This window comes from Megalops cyprinoides, chromosome 7 (assembly GCF_013368585.1).
Source record: "Megalops cyprinoides isolate fMegCyp1 chromosome 7, fMegCyp1.pri, whole genome shotgun sequence".
In the NCBI taxonomy this organism is placed as follows: Eukaryota; Metazoa; Chordata; class Actinopteri; order Elopiformes; family Megalopidae; genus Megalops; species Megalops cyprinoides.
Window position 1 is genome coordinate 5,186,698 of NC_050589.1, and position 20,249 is coordinate 5,206,946.

The 20,249-nt window shown below is 38.6% G+C and overlaps 3 protein-coding genes across 7 annotated transcripts in view; 2 read left to right on the top strand and 1 right to left on the bottom strand.

The window, feature by feature from the left end:
* The first annotated feature begins 2,345 nt into the window (after nucleotides 1–2,345).
* On the top strand, nucleotides 2,346–5,653 carry c7h1orf174 (chromosome 7 C1orf174 homolog). 5 transcript variants are annotated; one of them, XM_036533689.1, is made up of 6 exons: nucleotides 2,346–2,450; nucleotides 3,238–3,324; nucleotides 3,494–3,922; nucleotides 4,146–4,278; nucleotides 5,003–5,076; nucleotides 5,296–5,653. In XM_036533689.1, the coding sequence occupies exons 1-5, from the start codon at nucleotides 2,436–2,438 to the stop codon at nucleotides 5,071–5,073; spliced, it is 735 nt and encodes a 244-aa protein (XP_036389582.1). In that variant the 5' UTR covers nucleotides 2,346–2,435; the 3' UTR covers nucleotides 5,074–5,076; nucleotides 5,296–5,653. The 5 variants fall into 5 exon arrangements, with proteins under 5 accessions (XP_036389582.1, XP_036389580.1, XP_036389583.1 ...); XM_036533687.1 differs by having other exon boundaries at nucleotides 5,003–5,069; XM_036533690.1 differs by having other exon boundaries at nucleotides 5,018–5,076.
* Nucleotides 5,654–11,593: 5,940 nt separating this feature from the next.
* On the bottom strand, nucleotides 11,594–15,493 carry dffb (DNA fragmentation factor, beta polypeptide (caspase-activated DNase)). Its single transcript, XM_036534250.1, has 7 exons — nucleotides 15,359–15,493; nucleotides 15,025–15,151; nucleotides 14,573–14,761; nucleotides 13,464–13,543; nucleotides 12,933–13,106; nucleotides 12,521–12,621; nucleotides 11,594–11,804 (listed from the first exon to the last, which is right to left on the bottom strand). The coding sequence occupies exons 1-7, from the start codon at nucleotides 15,479–15,481 to the stop codon at nucleotides 11,594–11,596; spliced, it is 1,005 nt and encodes a 334-aa protein (XP_036390143.1). The 5' UTR covers nucleotides 15,482–15,493.
* A 1,152-nt stretch (nucleotides 15,494–16,645) lies between these two features.
* Nucleotides 16,646–20,249, top strand: part of nphp4 (nephronophthisis 4) — a 130,829-nt gene continuing 127,225 nt past the window's right edge. Inside the window, exons 1-3 of the mRNA XM_036533581.1 lie at nucleotides 16,646–16,693; nucleotides 17,203–17,373; nucleotides 18,169–18,324. Coding sequence (XP_036389474.1) covers nucleotides 17,239–17,373; nucleotides 18,169–18,324 — 291 coding nt within the window. The 5' untranslated portion in view covers nucleotides 16,646–16,693; nucleotides 17,203–17,238. The remainder of the gene's footprint in view (nucleotides 16,694–17,202; nucleotides 17,374–18,168; nucleotides 18,325–20,249) is intronic.

The following is a 20,249-nucleotide window of genomic DNA, read 5'->3' on the forward strand; positions in this document are numbered from 1 at the left end:
CATTTATACTGGAAACGATATAATTGAAATGTAGCATAGCCATTCATTGTTAAAAGAAAATAAGTTATGAAAAATTACGAATGTTGATGTAATTAGACTCAGTACTGTATATGTTAATGTTTGTGACCTTTGCAAAATTTAGGGTATATGAAAGCACAACGAATACTCTTGCTTTGAAAAATCAACCGCATTTTAAATATGGCGTATTGTTGGTTATGCTGCGCTGTTCTCATTAATGGTAAGATATGCAGGTCGCTTAGGTGTGACAACAACAGACAATGCGTTTGTTGGATAGAGTAGCCTATGTATCAAAACACATGGTCAGTATGACACGATGGGGGTACGTATTATATGTCTGTGACAATGTGGGTGCATTTGTCATGGTCATTTATTTATTTGCTTTTTGTCGTATGTAGTTATCCAGATGTCCGACAGAGCAGAAGACATATTATAAAATAGTTCAATGCTGCAAGTAGGCACACCACCATGCAAACTCCCTTAGTATTTCCCTTATTCTGTAGTACTTTTGAATGCTATTCCATGCAAGCAGATCATTAAACGTACATGAATAATTGTGAATGACTGTTTACAATGCTTTATTTGTGGCATATGATATAATATTATGAATACCGTAATTTTTCGGAAAATGGGAATAAAGTTTGAGATCTTACCTTTTGTTCAAGTTATGTTGTAGCTATTTATTAATCAAATATGCAATTTGATAATCATGATTCCTGGTATCTAAAACCTTAGCTTTTCACACGTTTTTCTGAAAATTGAGTGGCTATGTTGTGAATGCTGACGCTGAAAATTGGCTTTATTAGTCATAGGAACACTATACAAAATTTACCTTGGAGGAAGGCCTGAAAGAAAACAGGGTCTGGCGTGCAGGAAGGCTCATTAAAACTTTCCTTTACTTTACTGACACGATCGACACCTGCTGGCTGAAAGTAAAACTGACAGTCTCTACAGAAACTGAATTATTCATTTGCGTAGGACACTCTCATATCTTGGGCGACTTCGTTTACGTAACTGTTATCCATTTGTACAACCGGATATTTGATCGAACAATTCAGCTTATGTACTTAACCTATCCGCATTGTTCAAGGATACGAGAGTGCCCTATCCAAGTTTTGAATCTCCCACCTTTTGGCTTCCTATAATTACTAGCCTCCCACTCACTGCTCCCCGGAGATTTATGACCCGATATATCCATTAAAATTTTATCAATATTATACAAACATTATAAACATTGAAAATAGCAATGACATGCTCTTTCGTGTAAGACAATCGTAGAACGTGGCCTGCGTTCTCGTCTGGAACATTTCCTCACTTCTTGTCATAGCCTATAGATATTGATTATGTAGGCTATACAGTTTAACAACAACCCATGATTTTACCCGTTGAACATAGCGTATTGTGTAGCAGTTTTCCCCACATCTTACCTGAATACAATTTCCTGAAAACTGGGTTTGTGTTTTATGCATATGTTTATAAAAATATGTCGTATTTTATTAGTTTGATGAACAGCGGAGGCTGATTTTTCAGAAGTTCAAAACATTGAAACCAATGTCATATTTAAGAGCAGGCACAATGGAAATGGTATGTCTGTATGTGATTTTAAACGTCTAGCAACGCCAGTGCATTCAAATAAATCGTAATTCAGCGTAATCGTTTTGCGCGACGATGATATCCTGTTATCCCAAATATAGTAGCAAATGTGTTTTGTGTATCTCAGACCGGTTGGCTGCCATAAATGTAATGAGGAACAAACTGCATGAATGACATCTGGTTTGAAATGCAGGCAGCTTTCATTTGTGCTGGACTCCGCCCTCTTCCTCTGGGTGTATTTCTTAAATATCCTAACGTAAGATAATAACTAATGATTGATTTTTTACTTCCTTAAATGGTGTCACACATTCACACCTTGTAAAAGCTGAAGCTTTTAAGTTCGTATTCTTAGATGAAATCACGAACGTCTGTTAACCCGGTCCTACGTCTGGGACCTATTATACACACACGTGAACCTCATTTAAGATAAAGTTGTTTCCTCACTCACAAGTTGTGCTCTCTAATTTACACATTGAAGCACACCTTTTGAGTGATGTTTTCGTTACGTTAATCCTTCGAAAACAAATTATGAGCTAGCACGTAGCACAGCCGATGCTGTAGTATGATGGGCCTACACTTACAGTAGCCAGTAACTAATCTGAATTTAATGAGCGCCGGTCTGGAGCAGAGTTCAGCAGTGAACTTGTGACTCGCTTTTGCCAGGAAACCACACGTGGGTGGGGTCTTTGGAAATGCGTCATCCGCATGACGTCGCTGTTGGTTCGTTTAGACATATGCGTGGTGGTAAGTCAGTGGCGTTGTCTTGTGCAGAAAAGTTTCGCGAAAAGTGAAATTGTTCACTATCTTGCGGCCATAAATTCAACATGAGACGGAAACAGGTGAGACTTAAAAGAATGTTATTTTGGCGCGAGTTCGACTGGTAGGAAATTCCTTGCTGTAGCTTACTAACTTTGACCTGGGTGAGTTGTTTTTGAAGTTTTAAACTTAGCTAGCTTGCTAACGTTAGCCAGGCAGGGAAGGGGCAGCCGGCCGTAAAGAAATCAATGCGTTCACGTTGTGCGTTGTGACAAGAACTTCGGACGGTAGGCTAGCTAACGTTAAGTCGAGGAGGAATAACAAAACCAAGCTCCATTGTTTGCCGGCAACAAATGTGGTAGCTAGCAGCGCATCACTCGTCTCAAGTAGCCTTTGATGTCGCTGCGAATAGCTAAGGTGTTTAGATCCCTAGCAGGAACGAACAAAATGGGCCTTTTATGTTTAGGATTCCGGCGCTGGGTTTTAAGGGCTGGTTAACGAAGTAGATGGCTTACTGCGTATGACCCCGCAATGCTTTTACCAACTGAAAAGGATCTTAGTATTTGGGTACCACATTTGCAAACTGGCTAATTACTGTACGATGCCACTACAGACTGAAAAGAGGCAAACACAAGATAAGCACATGCGCAAACGCGATCTGTTTCCTCGGTGGCTCGCTCCTTCGTGTTGCGGGGATGTCAGACCAAAATTTTAAGCGTTGCAATGCTTCGACTTAGTCTAATTCGACTCACTGCTGCTTGGAGGAGTTTTTTTTTTCGAGTGTCTGATTTCTAATGTGCCTTTATAAAATGGGGAGATACAGTATACAGTTCGGTAAGACTGCCTAATTAAATGCCAACTTTGTCTCAGGTGCAACGGAAGCCTCGCTGCTCGGAGAGGCTCAAGGAGAAGTGCGGCGCTGCATTGGACTGCCTGGAAGCTAAACGGTCAAATAAGGTAGGAACAAAAAGATAACGTTTTCTTACAGCTACGCAGGAAAGATCGTGAGGTAAATGTTAGCTCTGGTGCAAACCAAAGTGCAAGTGAATCATCTCTGGGATTGCACCAAAAGCAAACCCCCATTGTTGTGACACTAGAAGTTGTGACTCACTTTTTATTACCGCAGGGTTCTTTGAAGACGGCAGGACCGCGTTGTTTGGTAAAAAGACAGAAAGTTGAAATTGCTGAAACGGAAACCGAGAAGGGGCCAAACGACAGACGGACAGTGGATTGCAGGGAAGCAAACGATTCCTCAAAAAGCCGGATTTCAATGAATTGCGACGAGGAGCAACGCGTGGGAGAGGCCGCGGTGGGAGGGCTTTGCGCTGAAAGCATCTGCAGAAATCCAGAGGACTTGGGGGAGCGGGGGGAGACGGAAAACGGAGCACAAAGGACTTTGGAATTGGAGCACAGCGGTTTGAATGGCAGCCTGGAGGAAGCGGAGGAGAGCGAAACGAATATGCAGATGGAGATGGACAACAGTGTTTTCTTCGACGAGGACAGTAACCAAGTCATGCCAGTGGGGCAGTTCTTTGGGAATATAGAGCTCGTACAGGTGAGTAGATTTTGTTCATCCATAATCAATGCAATGCAAGAAGAAATGCATGAATGAATGATTATACAGGAAGAATGGAATTCATTTTACAGTTTGGATTGTGGCTGTGTAGAAGCAGCTTATAAATTACTGTCCTGTCTTTAGGATTTGACTCAGATGCTGTTCATTTAGTTTAATCATGGGGTTCACCGTTGGTTATTAAAGAGTCCCTTGAATGTCCTAGGATTACCCACCGAGAGCCCATGCTGCAGTGGCCATGAGCAGAAGACAGTACAGGAGGTTACACTACATCGCCAAGGAGGACAGCGATGACGACGTCTACGAGGACAGCTACCTCGAGACATTGCAGCACAACGGTATGTAACACAGCAAGTCTGTGGGACTTTACAGTTCACAAACATTGTCACAAACATCCATCTTTATTTACATATTTCATATTCATATTTATATTCTGTGTTTACATAAGATGGTAAAAGGGTGGCTTGTTTTGACAGCCAGTCCCTGGAATTTGTGCTCGTCTGTTTGCTGCAGACAGGCATGAAATGGAGGTCTGGATTTGCATCCCAAAGAAGGAAATGAAACATGTTTAATTACAATGGAAAAAATAAAGTATTACCAAAAAAAAAAAAAATTGACTGTGCCAGTAGACCACCTATCTCATGTATGGGGAGGGGGTTGTGTTTTATAAAACAGGTACTGGCTCCATACATCATGGCTTTCTAGTGTGTGTAATCTCTTCACTTGAGAAGGAATGAGTAGCAGTAATGTAAATGTGAAGCAGTGTTGAATGTTTGCCTTTATCGAAATGTAAAAGTATAATTTATAAACTTAATTTTCAAAAATTTCACACACCAAAATAGTCAGATTGGAACTGTTAGAGCTGTAATTATATGCAACCGTCACAGTCCCCTTGACCATATCGCTCGTTTTATGTTTGGGGGAGAATTATATAAATTACTGGTATGCAGTTGGTTTCTCTTATGGGGGACTACAAATGAAGGCAGCCATTCTGGGGTTGGGGCAGACTATTGAGTGCAGATAATTCTGATTGGAAAATTATGAAAAAAATGTGATTTGTAGGATCTTCCCCTCCAGACAATTTCAGCAGTTCCAAACAATCAGGAAGCTGCATAAGAAATGGGAGCAGGTGAGAGGTACACATTTTTTCTTTAGTCCTTCTCTTTGCTAATTTGGGTTGTGACAACAATGGGGGGGAAAATCCTCAGGTGTATATGTGGTTAATGGCATTCTTTACACTTCATAGGTACGTTGGAAAGCGTTTTGGGGAAGATCTGATTGTGTATGTGGGGCGATCTGAAAATTGAGAATACTTGAGTGCACACTCATGGTGTCTTTGTTCATTCACCCAACAGGGGCCCAGCAGCACAGAAAGAATCGTAAAAATGGACTGCTCTGATGACCATCAAAAGTACAATGCCCAAGCATTTTCCTTCTCATGTGGAGGACTAATATCTTCATGCCAGCTTTTACCAAAGGTGTTTATATCATTTGATTTTGATTGAAAAGGAGGATGTGCTTATTGTGAAGTGTTTGCGTACTCGTCCAAGATAATTGCACTAACTGAATTCACTACTTATCCTGCAGCTGCGATGAAAATGAATCATAATGTATTTAGATGTCTTAGTGTTAAATTGATATATTTTTTACAATAGATGTATAAGTTCTTATCCTTTGTTGTTGAAGACGTACTGCAATGTAATTTTTTAAAAATATGATATATGTATAAACATTGAAATGCCATTTTTTTAATGCTCCATTACTTGTAATCACAAGCTTTATTGGGTAATATTGCACTAATTATCCCCAAATCATATTTAAGCAGTCTATTACACATGCATAAAGCATAACAACCTTATAGACTTAAAAGATGAAATAATACTCATACCTGTTGAATTTGTGTATAGACATTGTGTAAAATATTGTGCATATGCCTTTTGTACAACCAATCTACTTAAAATAAATGTACCAACTATTTTATAGTATGAAAATTTTACAAAATGTTTGCTTGCCTGCTGTTTTTACATGTAATTGTACAGAATGATTTTGACAATGGTGCAACTAGGATCACTACTTCAAAACAAAGTTTTTGTCAGACAAGGCAAGAAAGAAAAATGTAAACCATTTAGAATTAGTATGGGGCAAAAGTGATGCATTTGTATGGACTGAGGGATTAAGATTCAAATACTAAAATGCAAGCAAGATTAAAATATTGGATAGAACCCTGATTACATACCACTAAAGAAGGCAGCTGCTTTGCTTTTGTGAAAATAGAGGGGAAAATAGTTAGCTTTTTATGCAGAGTTTACCTGAGACCAGGTGAAAGCACTAAAACTGGAAGGCATTACAAACATTACTGGTGTTGCACTTTTTATACATCTGTGGATTTATTCACTGAACAATACCAGTCAAATGTTTTAAAAAGTTTTAAGAGCAGCTGTCCAAAGAAAGATGGGTAGACTGCAATAACTAGAGGGACCGTAACAGAGTTGTGATTTTTACAAATGCACCTTATACCTTTTTGTCACATACAGCCAAGATTTGATCTTTGCCATTTAAGGTGCCAGGGGTATTTAATGCAGCAACATTTCACTTCTCAAGTTAATGCATGTTCTTATACATTCTGTCTCAGTGAAGTAAGACAGAGGCCCCCTATAATCCTATTAATAAACCACAGGCATCCACTTCAAGTTAAGACTACTAGTACACAAGTATTTAAAAGCTGGTGATTAAATTATGTTGTCTAGCCATAGCAGAACATGTGTGCTTTCCCCCCAAAAGTGTTGAATTGTTTAAATGATGTTTTCCTTTATGGAGATATAATGTACGCCATGAACCTGGTTCTTGTACTAAAAACCCATGCTAGCATTACAGTACTCAAGTATTCAAGAACATCAAAGTGCTTTGCTACTTTTGTAAGCAAAAGACCAGCACACACATTACTAATGACAACAAAGTTAGGCTTTCAAACATGCTATTATGTGAAGAGTTACAATGCATTATTATACAACAGTTAATTTTAAATCATAAATCATGGTACATTAACATGCTTTTTATTTTTAAATTTTGGCCCGATGTTAGTACTTTTGAATTCACTTCAAACTTGGTTCATTTAATAATTTGTGTCATTAAGACTCAGATGGAATGTAACTATTACGCCATCCTAATCCTATCGGAATTCAAGATGTTATTTATAATAAACAATTTTTGCTATCAAAAGGCAAAAAATACCTTTTTTAGGCTTCCTACACATTTTCTCACATAAAATACTGCAGGCATCACGCACAACACGCAGGTAAAATTATAATGAATAAAACGTACTTGACCGATTTCCGGATGTTAGCTAGCTACATGTAAAATATTCCATTTTAACGCTACTTTTAACGCCACAACTATCTTCAGTGTAGGCCAACGTGTTACTAAATTGGTTGATAATGGCAACCCACTGTCTACACCACCACTACAAAACCCAGAGGGGCTCACTTTCAGTTTTTTTTTTTTTTTTTTTTTTGGTGAGCAAGCTGTTTTACAAGTGGGTATGCGAATCAGCACACAACAACTGCAAAAAAAAAATACTACTGGCAAAATTGTTGGCAAATATGGCACCCGTAGTCACTGTTCACTGTCTTAGTGGGTCTTCTAGTCTGTGCAATTTTACAGTAGGTTACAGTATCAGCAGCTGTGTAGCAGAAGTTGTCACGTGACAAGGAGTCTCTTACAGTACGAAGAGACTGTAAGGAAGGGAGCGTTCGCGTCACGTAACAGCGATTAGCAGGCCCATATAACATACTTTAACAACGGTTTATCTGTAAATCAACTCCCTAAACGTTCATAAGCACTGTCACTGAAACTAAAATAACCAGTGAGATAAAATAAAGACCCCTGTGATAACTACTTAGTTAGAAAATACGCCTTGGTCTTGTGGTCACTGTCACGCCACGTAATGTAAAACTGAACACTACCCAACCTCAGAAATACAGCCTAAAAGACACGAAAATCGTTGGTTGCGTATGTTAGGTTATGTTTGCTTCTTTACGATTTTGCATTTAAAATTGTAGATCAAATTAGATTGTATGCTTACTTACTGCCTATGAGAATACAACGGCAGCACAACCGTAAGTATCCTCAATATTCGAGCAAATGAATGCATCTTTACACCTTTGCTGCTACACTTTGTAATTTAACTGTTTGTGAGAGCTGTTCGTGACACTGCACTCACCCTTGGTACAGATTCCGATGGTTAGACTAGAATTGCCTTTCTCAAACGCATCCAAGAAGAACTGCCATGGAAAGACAGTTGTGGTGTGGGGAAAATAAACTCTTTGTTAACACTGCATTATATAACCCTACCTCTGAGATGGAGTATTCACTGTATTTGTTCTGTATGACTTGAGTTTCTCAGTAAATTTTTCTTCAAGCAACTCAGTATACACAATTGTATAAATCAATAATAAAAAAAATGTAACCTACAGTATGTAAGTCACTCTGGATAAGAGCATCTGCTAAATGCTAATAATATAATATTATGTAATGAGATATGCCACCTTGCTAGTTAAATGAAAAAAGTGACAATGATGCAGACACAGTTCTTTAAAGAAGATGAACATGGGAAAATGGGGCCACAATAAGACCACTAGAACAAGTCTTTCCTCTGACGATGAAAGTCTTGCTTAAAAGAAAAGCAAACACTTTGTTCGATGCAAAGTTATTTCAGTGTATTTAGCCTCAGCTTTATTTACACTGTTTGACCGTCTTTGATGCTGATAACTTGTTTGAGTGTCTGTGTAATTATGGTCTGATTTTAAAGCAAAAGAGAGGATGGAGCTAATGTGTCATTATAAAAAGTCACTATTATGGTAATTAAAGGCATTCCATTCCCGCACTGCGCCTTGTACCCTTGCGTAATTACATGTTTGTAATGACCACTTGGCCATGTTATCTGTGATTCCGAGTAAGACATTACCTTGAAATGAGTCCTCGCCCTCCTTTCTTTGTTCAGCTTCAGAGTAACCCGAAATGGTGTGAAGAAGATACTCCATGATCTTGTGCCTCTTCTCCAAATGCTCCTCTCTGAGGAGGCCTTTTGTCTAATAGATCAGGAATCTGTGTGTTCCAAGTGCAGGCTCGGCACCAGGAGAAAATACAGAGAGGGTGTAATTGCAATCCACGGGGGTGCACAAAAAGTCATAAATACTATGTAGACACCAGGATATAAGGAGACAACTGGGGGTGCAGTGCACCCTTAAGCACCCCCCTAGCGCCGGGCATAGCTCAGAGTAGTCCAGTAAATAGCTAATATCGCAGGGAACGGCAGGCACCTGAATAAGCAACGCAAGCAACAGACAAAACACACACTTTGCATTTACGGAAGACTCCCATTTCTATCAGCTGTCTGCATAACCACCTGCAACAGATGCTCCATTAGGCTTAAGACTGAACTATTAGCAACAAAACATTTACTGTTCAGTACTGACCATATGCCCATATTTTTATAGCTAATTATTAAAGAACTACTGTGCTTTTGTAGTCTTATTCTCTCATGCCCCGCCACACTGCATCTACTAAAGAATACCTGCTAAATAATAACTGTAGTGGTGTTATTATGTCTCTTCTTACTGTTATACATGAATGCACAAGTAAGGAACGGTGAGAAACAACTTAAACATACAACATTCCAGGTTAAACCAGTCCTGATAAATAACTGTGATATGTGTTTAGTCTTTACTAATAAAATTATGCGTACACATCCTGTTGAGCACTGTGGTGAGTGAAACGGGCTGTGTATCATCAGGAAGGTATTTAAAGTAGTCTGCAGGCACTTCAGTCCCAGTCTCATACAAGCAAATATGTGAACCAGATGGTGGAACATTACTGAGGAATTAATAAGCATCTTTAAAAGTACAACATGGAACAAGGGTTTACTGTCTTGAATACACTAACTACTCAGAACAGACTCACTTCAGATGGTTTGGGGAGCCACATGTTGACTAGTGGATAAACAGCAAGCTGATGTTTCTTAGTTAGGTATCCATAATGCAGAAAAAGATGAAATGCGTTGAAACAGTTCCTCCATTTTGTCACACCCTTTTTGAAGCAGCTTCAGCTTCTTAGCGGTTGTTACTGCGATCCTACATTTCTACCCGCAGAAACACCCCTGAATTTGACAATTTTGTGTGGCTTTCTTAAAATTTGGTCTAATATGTTCACGTTACTATCTTTAAGAGTATGCACTTAAAGTTAGATCCACTGACCTAAATATAAGTTTTTGATCAGTGGTTAGAACTTACTTGGGAATTTTCCCTTGTGCTCTGAAACTGTGTAACATCTGCAGACATCCACAATTTTTACAATAACTGAACTGCTCATTCTATCTGAAGTCTTGACCCATACACAGTACAAGCAGATAATCTGCGCCTGTCCATTGGCAGATACAATCTAAAGACTTACACAACAAGAGTTCTGCCTTGAGTTTTTGACTGTCCATCAAAAGTTGAAAGCGCCAAATTCCAAGATGCTTTTAATGTGAATGTTTTTCAGTTTTTTTGGGTTACATGAGGAATGATCAAAATGATGGTAGTTTACTGCAGACTAACTGTAAGAAATTGTTCCTTATACTTCTTAAGGTTCACAATTTATACAGATTTGGTGCAGCCAATATATCCGAAAGTAGTACGTGTTTTTTTTTTTTTGGGCATGAAATATTTTTCTGGTTTTCTTCAGCTTGTATGAGACAGACCAATGCACTGCCCATAAAACAGATGGAGAAAAACGATTTGGTTTTTGGTCCTTATTTTAAGTATGTCTGGCATCTTTTACGCACACACGCAGCTTGAAATGAATACATTATAAGATACAATATACAATACAAGATTTAATACAAATCTTATAAAAATGGTAAATGCAAGTAAATGAACACTGAGGATCCTTACTTAAATATTAACATTCATCACTATCACATTAGCAAAAAATACTGAACTCATTACATTAAAATTTAAAATCAGTGCAGTTGATCTCATCCTTCACAGTACCTGTAGATCTGTTCAATTGGCTAGGCAACGGGGTACTGAAATCACTACTTAAGACTCGTTTAAAAGTTAACGTCAACACTAAATGAGATCAAATAAGGCAAGAAACAATTTTGAATCAGTTGATGGTGATTGAGTTGGATTGAAAATCAGACTGAAATCCTGGGTAAGATCCCTCTTATACTACTGAACACAGCTCATGGTTTTTACTTAAATGGAACAGGAAAAAAATAATATATCTCCATGCCTCATCTGAGGTCAGGTGACAGTAGTAAAGAATGGAGGCTTCAAAAGAAAGATAATGGCAACCAATCAAAAAAATTACTTGAACAATACTCATGATATCATTTGCTGAAATCATACAAATAAATAACATAATAAAAGTCCTTGATATTTCATGTGAAGGCAATGAAGTATAGAATTTTTCATAGTTCATGAACATGGCATTTTCCTTCAATACTGACATACAATACAAAGAAGTGTACAAAATGATTCACAATTCAATTCTTACACGTTAAAAAACAATGTCATATTTAAATAAAAAACATGATTGATAATGTTTAAAAAATAATTTAAAAAAAACTCCTGAGAACTCCTGTGACTCGCTTCATATGCCGAGACCACAAGTTCATTTTCGTTTCCGTTTTTCCTTCCTGTATATTTTCCTGCTGTCACACTGAAGGTCATGCGCAGCCTTCTTGTGGCACACAATGTGCACCAGTTTCAGATTCTCCCGCGTGAAAAGCAGCTGGTAGAAATAATCCACATCGATGTCACTACTCTTGTGGTTTCGCAACGCTTCAGCAAGAGTGGGTATGATGGTTCGCTTCTTCTCAATTCTGAAATAATTACATAACACAACTCTGTTACGTTTGTCATGAAGCAGCAAACATATTTCAACATCAGGCGGCAGTAATTAAATCTGGTGTGAACCAGGGCAATTTTAACAGTGTGATGCTGGTGCTGTTAAATTCAGCTAATTTACACAAGGCCTATTTAATTGGTAGTGTCCCTATGAACACTCAGATAAAAATCAGACCACATACATCACCACATCTGAGGTAAACCTGGGACTTATATTTAAAGTAACACTTAAACAAGTTTTTGGTACCTCCTCCTTTTTGCTGGATGAATTAATGCTATTGAAACTCTCAAATGCAGACTGTCGCTGTTAGTAACCAAGTTAAACATCTACTCTAATGGAGATAGATAGGGTGGAGTTCACTTTCATTTCTTTGGTAAGCAGGCTGTAAACAGTGGGGTCTATGAATGGGCATATACAAGCAATACTCTTGCAAACATTGTTGCTGATTTCCTGGAAACAGTAATTCTTTCTAACAGATTATATTTGCGCCTTCAACTATTTTGTCTAGAATTGTAGACTACATTAAAACTTTACAAATATAATCAAGCTGCTTAAACAGCCGAATCTTTCCCTTGATAGTATAATAGCATTAAGACTCCTAAGATCCTCGATGATGGGAAATTTAGGCTTTTTGGCATTTCTGCAATTAAATTAACCAAACAGAGAGTGGACCGTGGACAGCATACTCACCTGTGATCAAGATTCCAGGTGCTGAAAAGAATTCTGCTTTCTCTGCTGCCATAAGGGTTTATAGAATGGAGAGACTCACATCGGTCTTCATCAAATGCACCCTAAAATCCAACAGCAATTTGAAGCAAAAGTGCAGGTGTAGGAAACATAAACAGCCTTTGCAAAAAAAAAAAAAAAACTGCAATCCTGTCGATATGACTATTTTCACTGTATTAACAAAATTTCTCTACTGTTTGAGTTATTCACTCTCATTTTCTCAAACATCTAACATCTCAGCAGGGGCTGTTAGATTGAGTTTACCGGCAGCACTCTGCCTTTGAGCTCTAAAGAACCAAGATGTGATGAGGTTAAAGAAGAAACTTTGATTCTGTGTTCTGCACTTCAGCATTCATTGTCAGGTTTATCAGGTTACCTGACAGGAGAACCAGCCCTCCCGGGTGCAAAGGCGGTTCATTTCCCCTTCCTTCCTGTCAAAGTAACAGCCGTTATACTTGGCAGACTTCAGCTTCTCCATCATGCAGTCAACTGTCTTTTCATACTCCCTTCGCACCTTGAGGCTCTGGATGGCAGCAGTATGCCCATAAACCTGAATGGAAAACAATGCGTGTGTACATTACACAGATACAGGCCACGTGTGACAATACAGGCATGCTTATGATGAACCATGTATGCAATCAAAAATGGCTTGTGTCAGTGAAAAAATAATGAATTCCTCATGAATTAAACCATGACCAGAGCTGGGACATTCTTGGAGGACCATGTGCTCTTTCAGTTGTAGGTTTTAAAATGAGAACATATGCAATAACATACTATTTCATGGAATGTGTAAATGTGTATGCCAGTCAAGGACTGCTGCAGTGCCATCTGAAAATCAGTGACTGCCACATTGACGACTGTTCTACAGCTGGAAAATAAAAGAGTGTTTATGGTTCTCAGCATGTACCTCCTTCAGATACCCTCGTACCCTGTTTTCACAGTTGAACCTCAAGTAAGCTGACTTGGTTTTAAATCTGGAGTCAAGTCCTGAAATGGTACAGAAACAAGTGAGTGAGGAAAGTACATGTTGTGACAGCACGACATAGAAAAGCGGATCGAAATGGAATGATACAACATGATCTGTTAGTTCACCAGTTATAACCAGAAATAGAAACAAGTGGCACAATAACACAGAACACAAAAAAATGATATAAAGATAACAGAGTTCGGGTCAGCTCCATCTCAGTTTAGTCAATGAACTGAAATTAAATTAATTATTTGAAAAATCTTTATAGGAAATGATATGCAATTTTCAATTAACTAAATTTCAGTTCATTCCCTGAATCGACTGAACTGCAGTGGAACTACCCTAACTCTGAAAGATGAATGTGTGACAGAATGAGTCAACAAAAAAAAAAAACATTACTACAGGATAAACAATACAAAACAGATGCGCTACAATCACAAAAAAATACATAAAATACTTAGCTGTTGTGCATTGTCTCCAGTTAAATGTTTTGCTGAAAAGGTTTTAATCAGTGTAAAGGCAAAGGTTACTCAGTTATTTTAATGCATTGAGCAGCAGCTTTGGTTACAGCGTCAGGCACTCTCTTGGAAGCAGAAGAGTTGTTTGTGCACCTGCACCATTATGCACTGATTTTAACTGATAAAAAGAGGACAACCGAGCTATTGTGTTATTATAAGCGGTCACTGTCATGGCAATTAAACTGATTCAGTCAGTCTCTTGCATCTTGGTTGCAGTTTGATTTCAAATGGAAACTTGTGTATCAGAACACAGCTTTCATGTCACACCGACAGCCTAAGCGCATCAGAATCATCAGAAATGACAAAGTTTTAAAGGATGAATGGGAGGCATACATATGGCAAGACTTTAATTAACCTCAAATCCAAAAAATGTTTTAAAAAATACACTACACATACTGCACATGATAGAATTTCCACATGACCAATGTATGTGCTAACTTCCAAGAAGGGGGTCTTGCTAGTCAGAATTCACACGGATCAACCGCTCGTCCATGTTGCCTTCGAATTCAAGTAAAACGAGTAGGAAGTTACCTTGAAACCAGTCCTCATCCTCCTCTTTGTGTTCAGCCTCGGAGTGATCTGCAAGATTGTGAAGCAGGTCTCTCAGGATCTTGCGCCTCTTCTCCGAGTGTTCGTCTGCGAGAAGGCCCTTCGCTGACTCGATAAGGAGGTCTGTGCGCCCGTCAGAGAAGCCCAGCAAAAGGCTAATATCGCAGACAACTGCAGAGACATTACAAATAAATAGAGACGTTATGTGAATTGTTTCAGATTTTACCGTTATTAACGTTAATCGGTTTAAATCTCCTGAATAAGCACCTGCAACTGGCTCTGCAAAAAACGTTCGATAAATGATTTTAAGAGCAATGCTGTTATTTCCCCTACTCTTATAAATCAATTACATTACATTAAATACATGTCATCCTCTGATATGTGTACAAAATGGTTGAGAAAAGTTCTCTTTACTGATAAAATGATGCACACACATCCTTTCCAACTCTGCCCCTTGGTAAGTAGCACGAGCTCTGCGTTGTCAGGAAGTTTTCTAAAGTAGTCCTCTGTCACCTCTGTCCCATCCTCGTACAAGCAAATACGCGCACCAGACTGCGGAACCTGATTGAGGAATAAGCACGATTAAAACATTAAAAAAAAACACGTTTCAACTGCCCAATGAATGAATGAGCGCAGAACACCTGTCACCTGTCGCCACAAGGACTGCTAGCAACACAGCAATCTGTTATCTAGCTACCGACACAGTAATAGTGAAAGTGGTACGAGAATTAAATAGACAGTAAGATAACTGGTAAAAAATAACAGCACCTGCAACATTTTACACCCTTTCTTAAGCAACTCTCTCACGGTCGTTGCAGCGATCCCATATTTCTTATTTTCACCGAGACCTCTCAGTTTCACGAGTTTGGGTTTTTTGAACAGCCCGAACATTTCGCGACGAACTTCGTGCACTTCCGTTAATAGTGAGCTCTTCTTCGTCAGTGGATTTAATGGGTTAACCAGCTTGAGGGTGCATACCGCCACCTACTGTGCTGGAGTGTGGACCAGAATGCAGACAAAGCCTTTCCTCATCCTTGTACAGTACAGAAATCTCAGCGCGGACATTTAAAATTCTCCCTGATAATGTATAATTCCAAACAACATACTCGTGTTCAACTCTGAAACTACATTTAAGGATATGCTATTTTGTTCGCTCCCACACAAGGTAAGAAGTGAAGGAGAAGTCGTATTCGCATAGACCGAATTGGCGTGATATCTACGCCGATGTATTATTATTGTTAATCAAGTGAAGAGCGCCATCTGCTGATAAATAGGCAATACAAGAAACATTTTCTTGGCAGAGAAACTTTGGCAGGGTCATTTTCAAGGCTGTCACTGATGATGTCCCGGCGACTAAATAATGCCTAAAATGGAATTTTGATTTTTGCCTGGCTTTAATTTGGTTGGTTTAAATTCTGCCACAACCCGAGACTATAAATTTTATTCCACTATTAATAGTGTATTAATATTTATTCCACAATTATTATTGACAGTAACTACAACAACAAAACAATATCTTTACAGCACACATTTAACTGACAATGAACAAAAAATCCATCTTCATCCGTAATATGATACTGGTTTAAATCCTAACAGTGTGTTAATAGTTGTTTTACCACAGATATTTTACACAAAGAAGTAAGCTGTGGTTTAAGTAGGAAATACTTTTGTTCTGGTAGCTTCACAAACAAAAACAGAAATAAGCAGGGAGTCGCCCTTCTTCTTTTCCCAAATTAAATAACGTTACCCCTTGTAACAACACAGTCACACATCTGTGGTTGTAACCGTTGTCATATCTCCCTGGCAACATGAAGCCAAGTAGCGGTAGATACCATTATAAGTATAAAATCAGGAGGAATAACTATTACATTCATCTAAGAGACGCTTCAATGAGCAAAGAAAGAAAATTATTTGTGAATTAAGAATTGTTTATTCTTAATACGAAACACTTTTATTATCAGAGATAACTATATTATTATATTTTTTCTAAAAAGGATCTCCAATGCTCCGCTATGACCCCTATTTTGAGCGGTAGAGTACATTCTTCCAAAAACAAGCAAACATGGCAGACGCTTGGGTTGAGAGTGAGAGCTAGCCAGCAAAGTTAGTTCTTACAGTTTCTTAATTTTGCTACATGTCTTTATGCTTCTGTTTTGTGCTTAGACAAACAGTTAAATTAGGCTGTCTATGTATGTTACATTTTCAATCATAGCTAGTCGAATGTGGCATTGGAGCCTGTTCGAAGTTGCACCCTGACTAGCTAACGCAAACTAGCCCCGGCTAGCCAGCTAACATTGGTGAGATATTGCAGTTAGCCAATGTAGGTAGCTAGCAAGCTAATGACACTTTTTAGGTTTGCGCACAAGACAGGTCGTTTTGAGAAAAGCGACACATTGGTGAGTGCATGTAGCAGAGGCCATAGTTTGGTTTGCTTGCTAGCTTGTTTTCAGTTAACGTTAGCATAACGCAAATTAGCTTGGTAGCTAGCTAGTGTATCAGAGCGAAAACGCAAGATTTTTAGTATAAACTAATTTAGCTATTTATCATATTAGTTTTTTTTTACGGCGAGATAATATTGTTGCAATGAAATTGCTCTTTCTTGTCTTTGATAGTTTTCTCTATAGATTTTGAAAAAGTCAGCATTCGCAATGATCGAGTGGAAAGCATTGTTTGAGGGCAGCCGAATGATCCCTCCCCATAGCCAGAGCGCGCGTCTGTCTGAAGAGCTGTCTCAGGGATTTCAGATTAGTCTGAAGCATCTCGACGGAGCTTCTGTTGGACAGGTGAGATGGTGTGTATAGGTATAAAAGCTGTCACTGCCCACTTCAAGATATGAAACTCTTCTGTGGTATACCTAGCTATCTTTAGAAAGCTGATGATTTGTTAAACAACAGAGGTAATAGTTAAATTCTAAGGATTATATGGTTTTAGACTCGGCAGTAGTGAAACATCTGAATGATGTGCTTCTTGTTACACAGTTCTTTATAATTTTGAATCAACATCACAATTTGTTTTTGTGGATCATCCCTTAGTGAACATTTTATTTCTGTATTGATCCTTTCCCACAGAGGGTTAATGTGGTGCACTAAATCTTGCCACACATAGGCCACTATTCTCCTATAAAACACTTCTGAATCAGAAGAAATACTGCAGCATTTATCCTTTCACTGTGCAAAGTATGCCCTTGTTTCTCTCTTTACACAAAGTGTCAACACTGAAACATTGCTAAACATTGGTCATTTTGGTATTGTCAGATTTGTCAGTGCATTTTCAAACAGAAATCAAAACTTGCATTGCTTTGAAATTTCTCTTGCTCACTGCAAGACCAGGAAAAGAACTGCACAGAACATAATCCATAACCAACACAATCCTCTGCCACAAGGTAACATAGAGGAATAGGCAACTGGTGGCCAGAGTTTTTTTTTATGTTCAGTTTTATTTGTAAGCTTCCTGTGTAAACTAAGGCAGGGTTTCTTTGTGTTGTCGGTAGGTGTGTTTCTTTGAGAAAGTGCTGTAACAGAGAATAGATTGTTGGTGGAGTGAATGCTCAGGCTGTCTTTCTCCCTCTGATCCCTCAGCGACTGCTGGAGGGGTTCCAGGGGGTGCAGTATCAGCTGCGAGTCTCCCTGTTTGATATCAGCCACCGACACTTTTTCGGGAGGACATGGAAGAGCTCGTTGCTGCAGCAGATGAGGACTGGCCCTGGGCAGCCCAGCAGGGTGCCTTTTAATGAGGTGAAGTGTAGCATGCATGCACAACCCTTTGTCTCTTTTGACACCTGTTGTCACGCCATCTGAGCTCTGATATTTACACTCTCTGGCCATCTTCACGTCTTTGGATGCTGAAGTTAACAAGGTGTGATTTTTTTTTGCCATCCTGGTCCCCTTTTTGGGGAAGAGGATCCAATCCACCATTAGATTTAAATCCACAGGCATGTGGGAATAAACATTAAACCACTGTGTGACAAAGCTGGCCAATACTTCTCACGAAACACAACAGAAGGAACAAACCTACCAAAAAAAAATCCCAAATAATGTCTTTTAAAATGCAAAGAAACTCAGCTTTGGCCACAAGCTGCTCACAAGAGTCTCCCAGCAGCACTCACACACCTGTGCTTATGATTAGGCAGGTGTGGTCAATTAACCAATGGCTGGCTTCACATGCACATCAGACAATTACAATGTCAAAGAGTTACAATCAACAATTAACGGATTTTGATGCACCTGATAAAAATGATGTGCTATTGGTTGGTGTGAAATGGATTGAGGACAAAGTGCCCTTGAACATTTAACATTTTAACAATTAGCACAAACATACAATTAACAAGTGCTCAGTCTCTTGGGGGCAAGTGAAGGCTCTCCTCCACACACTGTACCACTACTTCAGTTTCTCACTAAAAAAGTTTGTTATGTGAGTCCAACACCTTACTTGTGTTGTCTCTTTCTGGGTACAGATGGTTATGTTATTGCATCCTTTCATACATTCAGACCCATGGATCTTTTCTCTGCCTACTGTAAAGCCATGTCCACAAACATAAACCTTGTTTTTTGCTGAAGGAAAACATTCTTAAGCAGTTGTGTGCATACAGTGATGAGACATCTCTTCCTGTATGTGGAACCAAGTATCCCAAAGGAAAACCTTTCACCTTTTCAGTTGAAGCTGCTTTTCACAATTCAGAATGCATCTATCCACCACTGGATGTTCATATATAGAGAACATAATTTCAAATATAGGAGAGTAGTCTCCATTCTATTTGAACTTGAGGAGGATATGTGAATACACTTCTGGTTTTATAGTGGCAGAAATCCCAAAGAGCAGTACAGACACAATGTTATGTTACAAAATGTTCATATGACTAACTAGAATGTTATTTGGAATAAATGAAAAACTTTTCTGAAACTAATATAATTTAAACTATAAATAAAAGAGCAAAATAATTAAAGACAAATAATGGCTCAGCTGAAGAAAGTAAATATTTGATGTTTTTCTGCACTCTGAAGAGACAAATTACTGTGAATTTTTGGGACTGTTACTTTGAACGCTTTTGCCTGGGAATAATTTGTTGGTAGCTGTTCTTTGATCCTCATAATGTAGAATAACGTAGATTTACTTTCACTGGTGAGACCGGGCTGTTACAGCAGTGCAGATTGTTTTTCTGAACTGATAATAAGAGACCTAATTAAGAGAATAGTAAAAGAGACTTAAATTCTGTTTTGCTTATATCTTTTCCATTACTGATTATGAGTAGGTACATTGGGGTAACAAACTGTTTGCTTGATTAAAAAAATGTCCATGCATCAGAATATTAGAATTATTAGGATTCATATTACCTAATATATGGTAGCTGTCGTATAGATTTGTACCCTCCTCCCCCAACTCATGTGTAATTCATTACTTAGAAACCCTTCTGGAGATGTTGCAGAGGAATAGGCCTATTCAATTAAGTCAGAAACTATTATAGCCTTTTCAGAAGATGTAAGCCACATCCTACCAGTTGTATCTTAAATGTGATCATGTCTGTCAGAGTCATAGTAAATTAAAAGAGAGGCATACACTGTGGGGTCAAAGTCTGGTATAACTGGTAGTTTTTTTCTGTTTGCCTTTATGCCTCAAATTTTATGCTTCCATTTTTCAAGAGAAATATGAAGACATGTTTCTT

Bases quoted from the DNA above. Each gene is read 5' to 3' on its own strand.
- c7h1orf174 (XM_036533687.1), top strand. The intron at 3,923-4,145 runs GTGAGTAGATTT...TGAATGTCCTAG, and splicing joins GGAATATAGAGCTCGTACAG to GATTACCCACCGAGAGCCCA. The intron at 5,070-5,295 runs GTGAGAGGTACA...TTCACCCAACAG, and splicing joins TGCATAAGAAATGGGAGCAG to GGGCCCAGCAGCACAGAAAG.
- dffb (XM_036534250.1), bottom strand. From the start codon at position 15,481: ATGTTCGGGCTGTTCAAAAAACCCAAACTCGTGAAACTGAGAGGTCTC. The intron at 13,107-13,463 runs GTACATGCTGAG...TTTTCCATTCAG, and splicing joins TACGAGGGTATCTGAAGGAG to GTTTATGGGCATACTGCTGC. The intron at 12,622-12,932 runs GTAACCTGATAA...GTTGGATTTTAG, and splicing joins AGGGCTGGTTCTCCTGTCAG to GGTGCATTTGATGAAGACCG.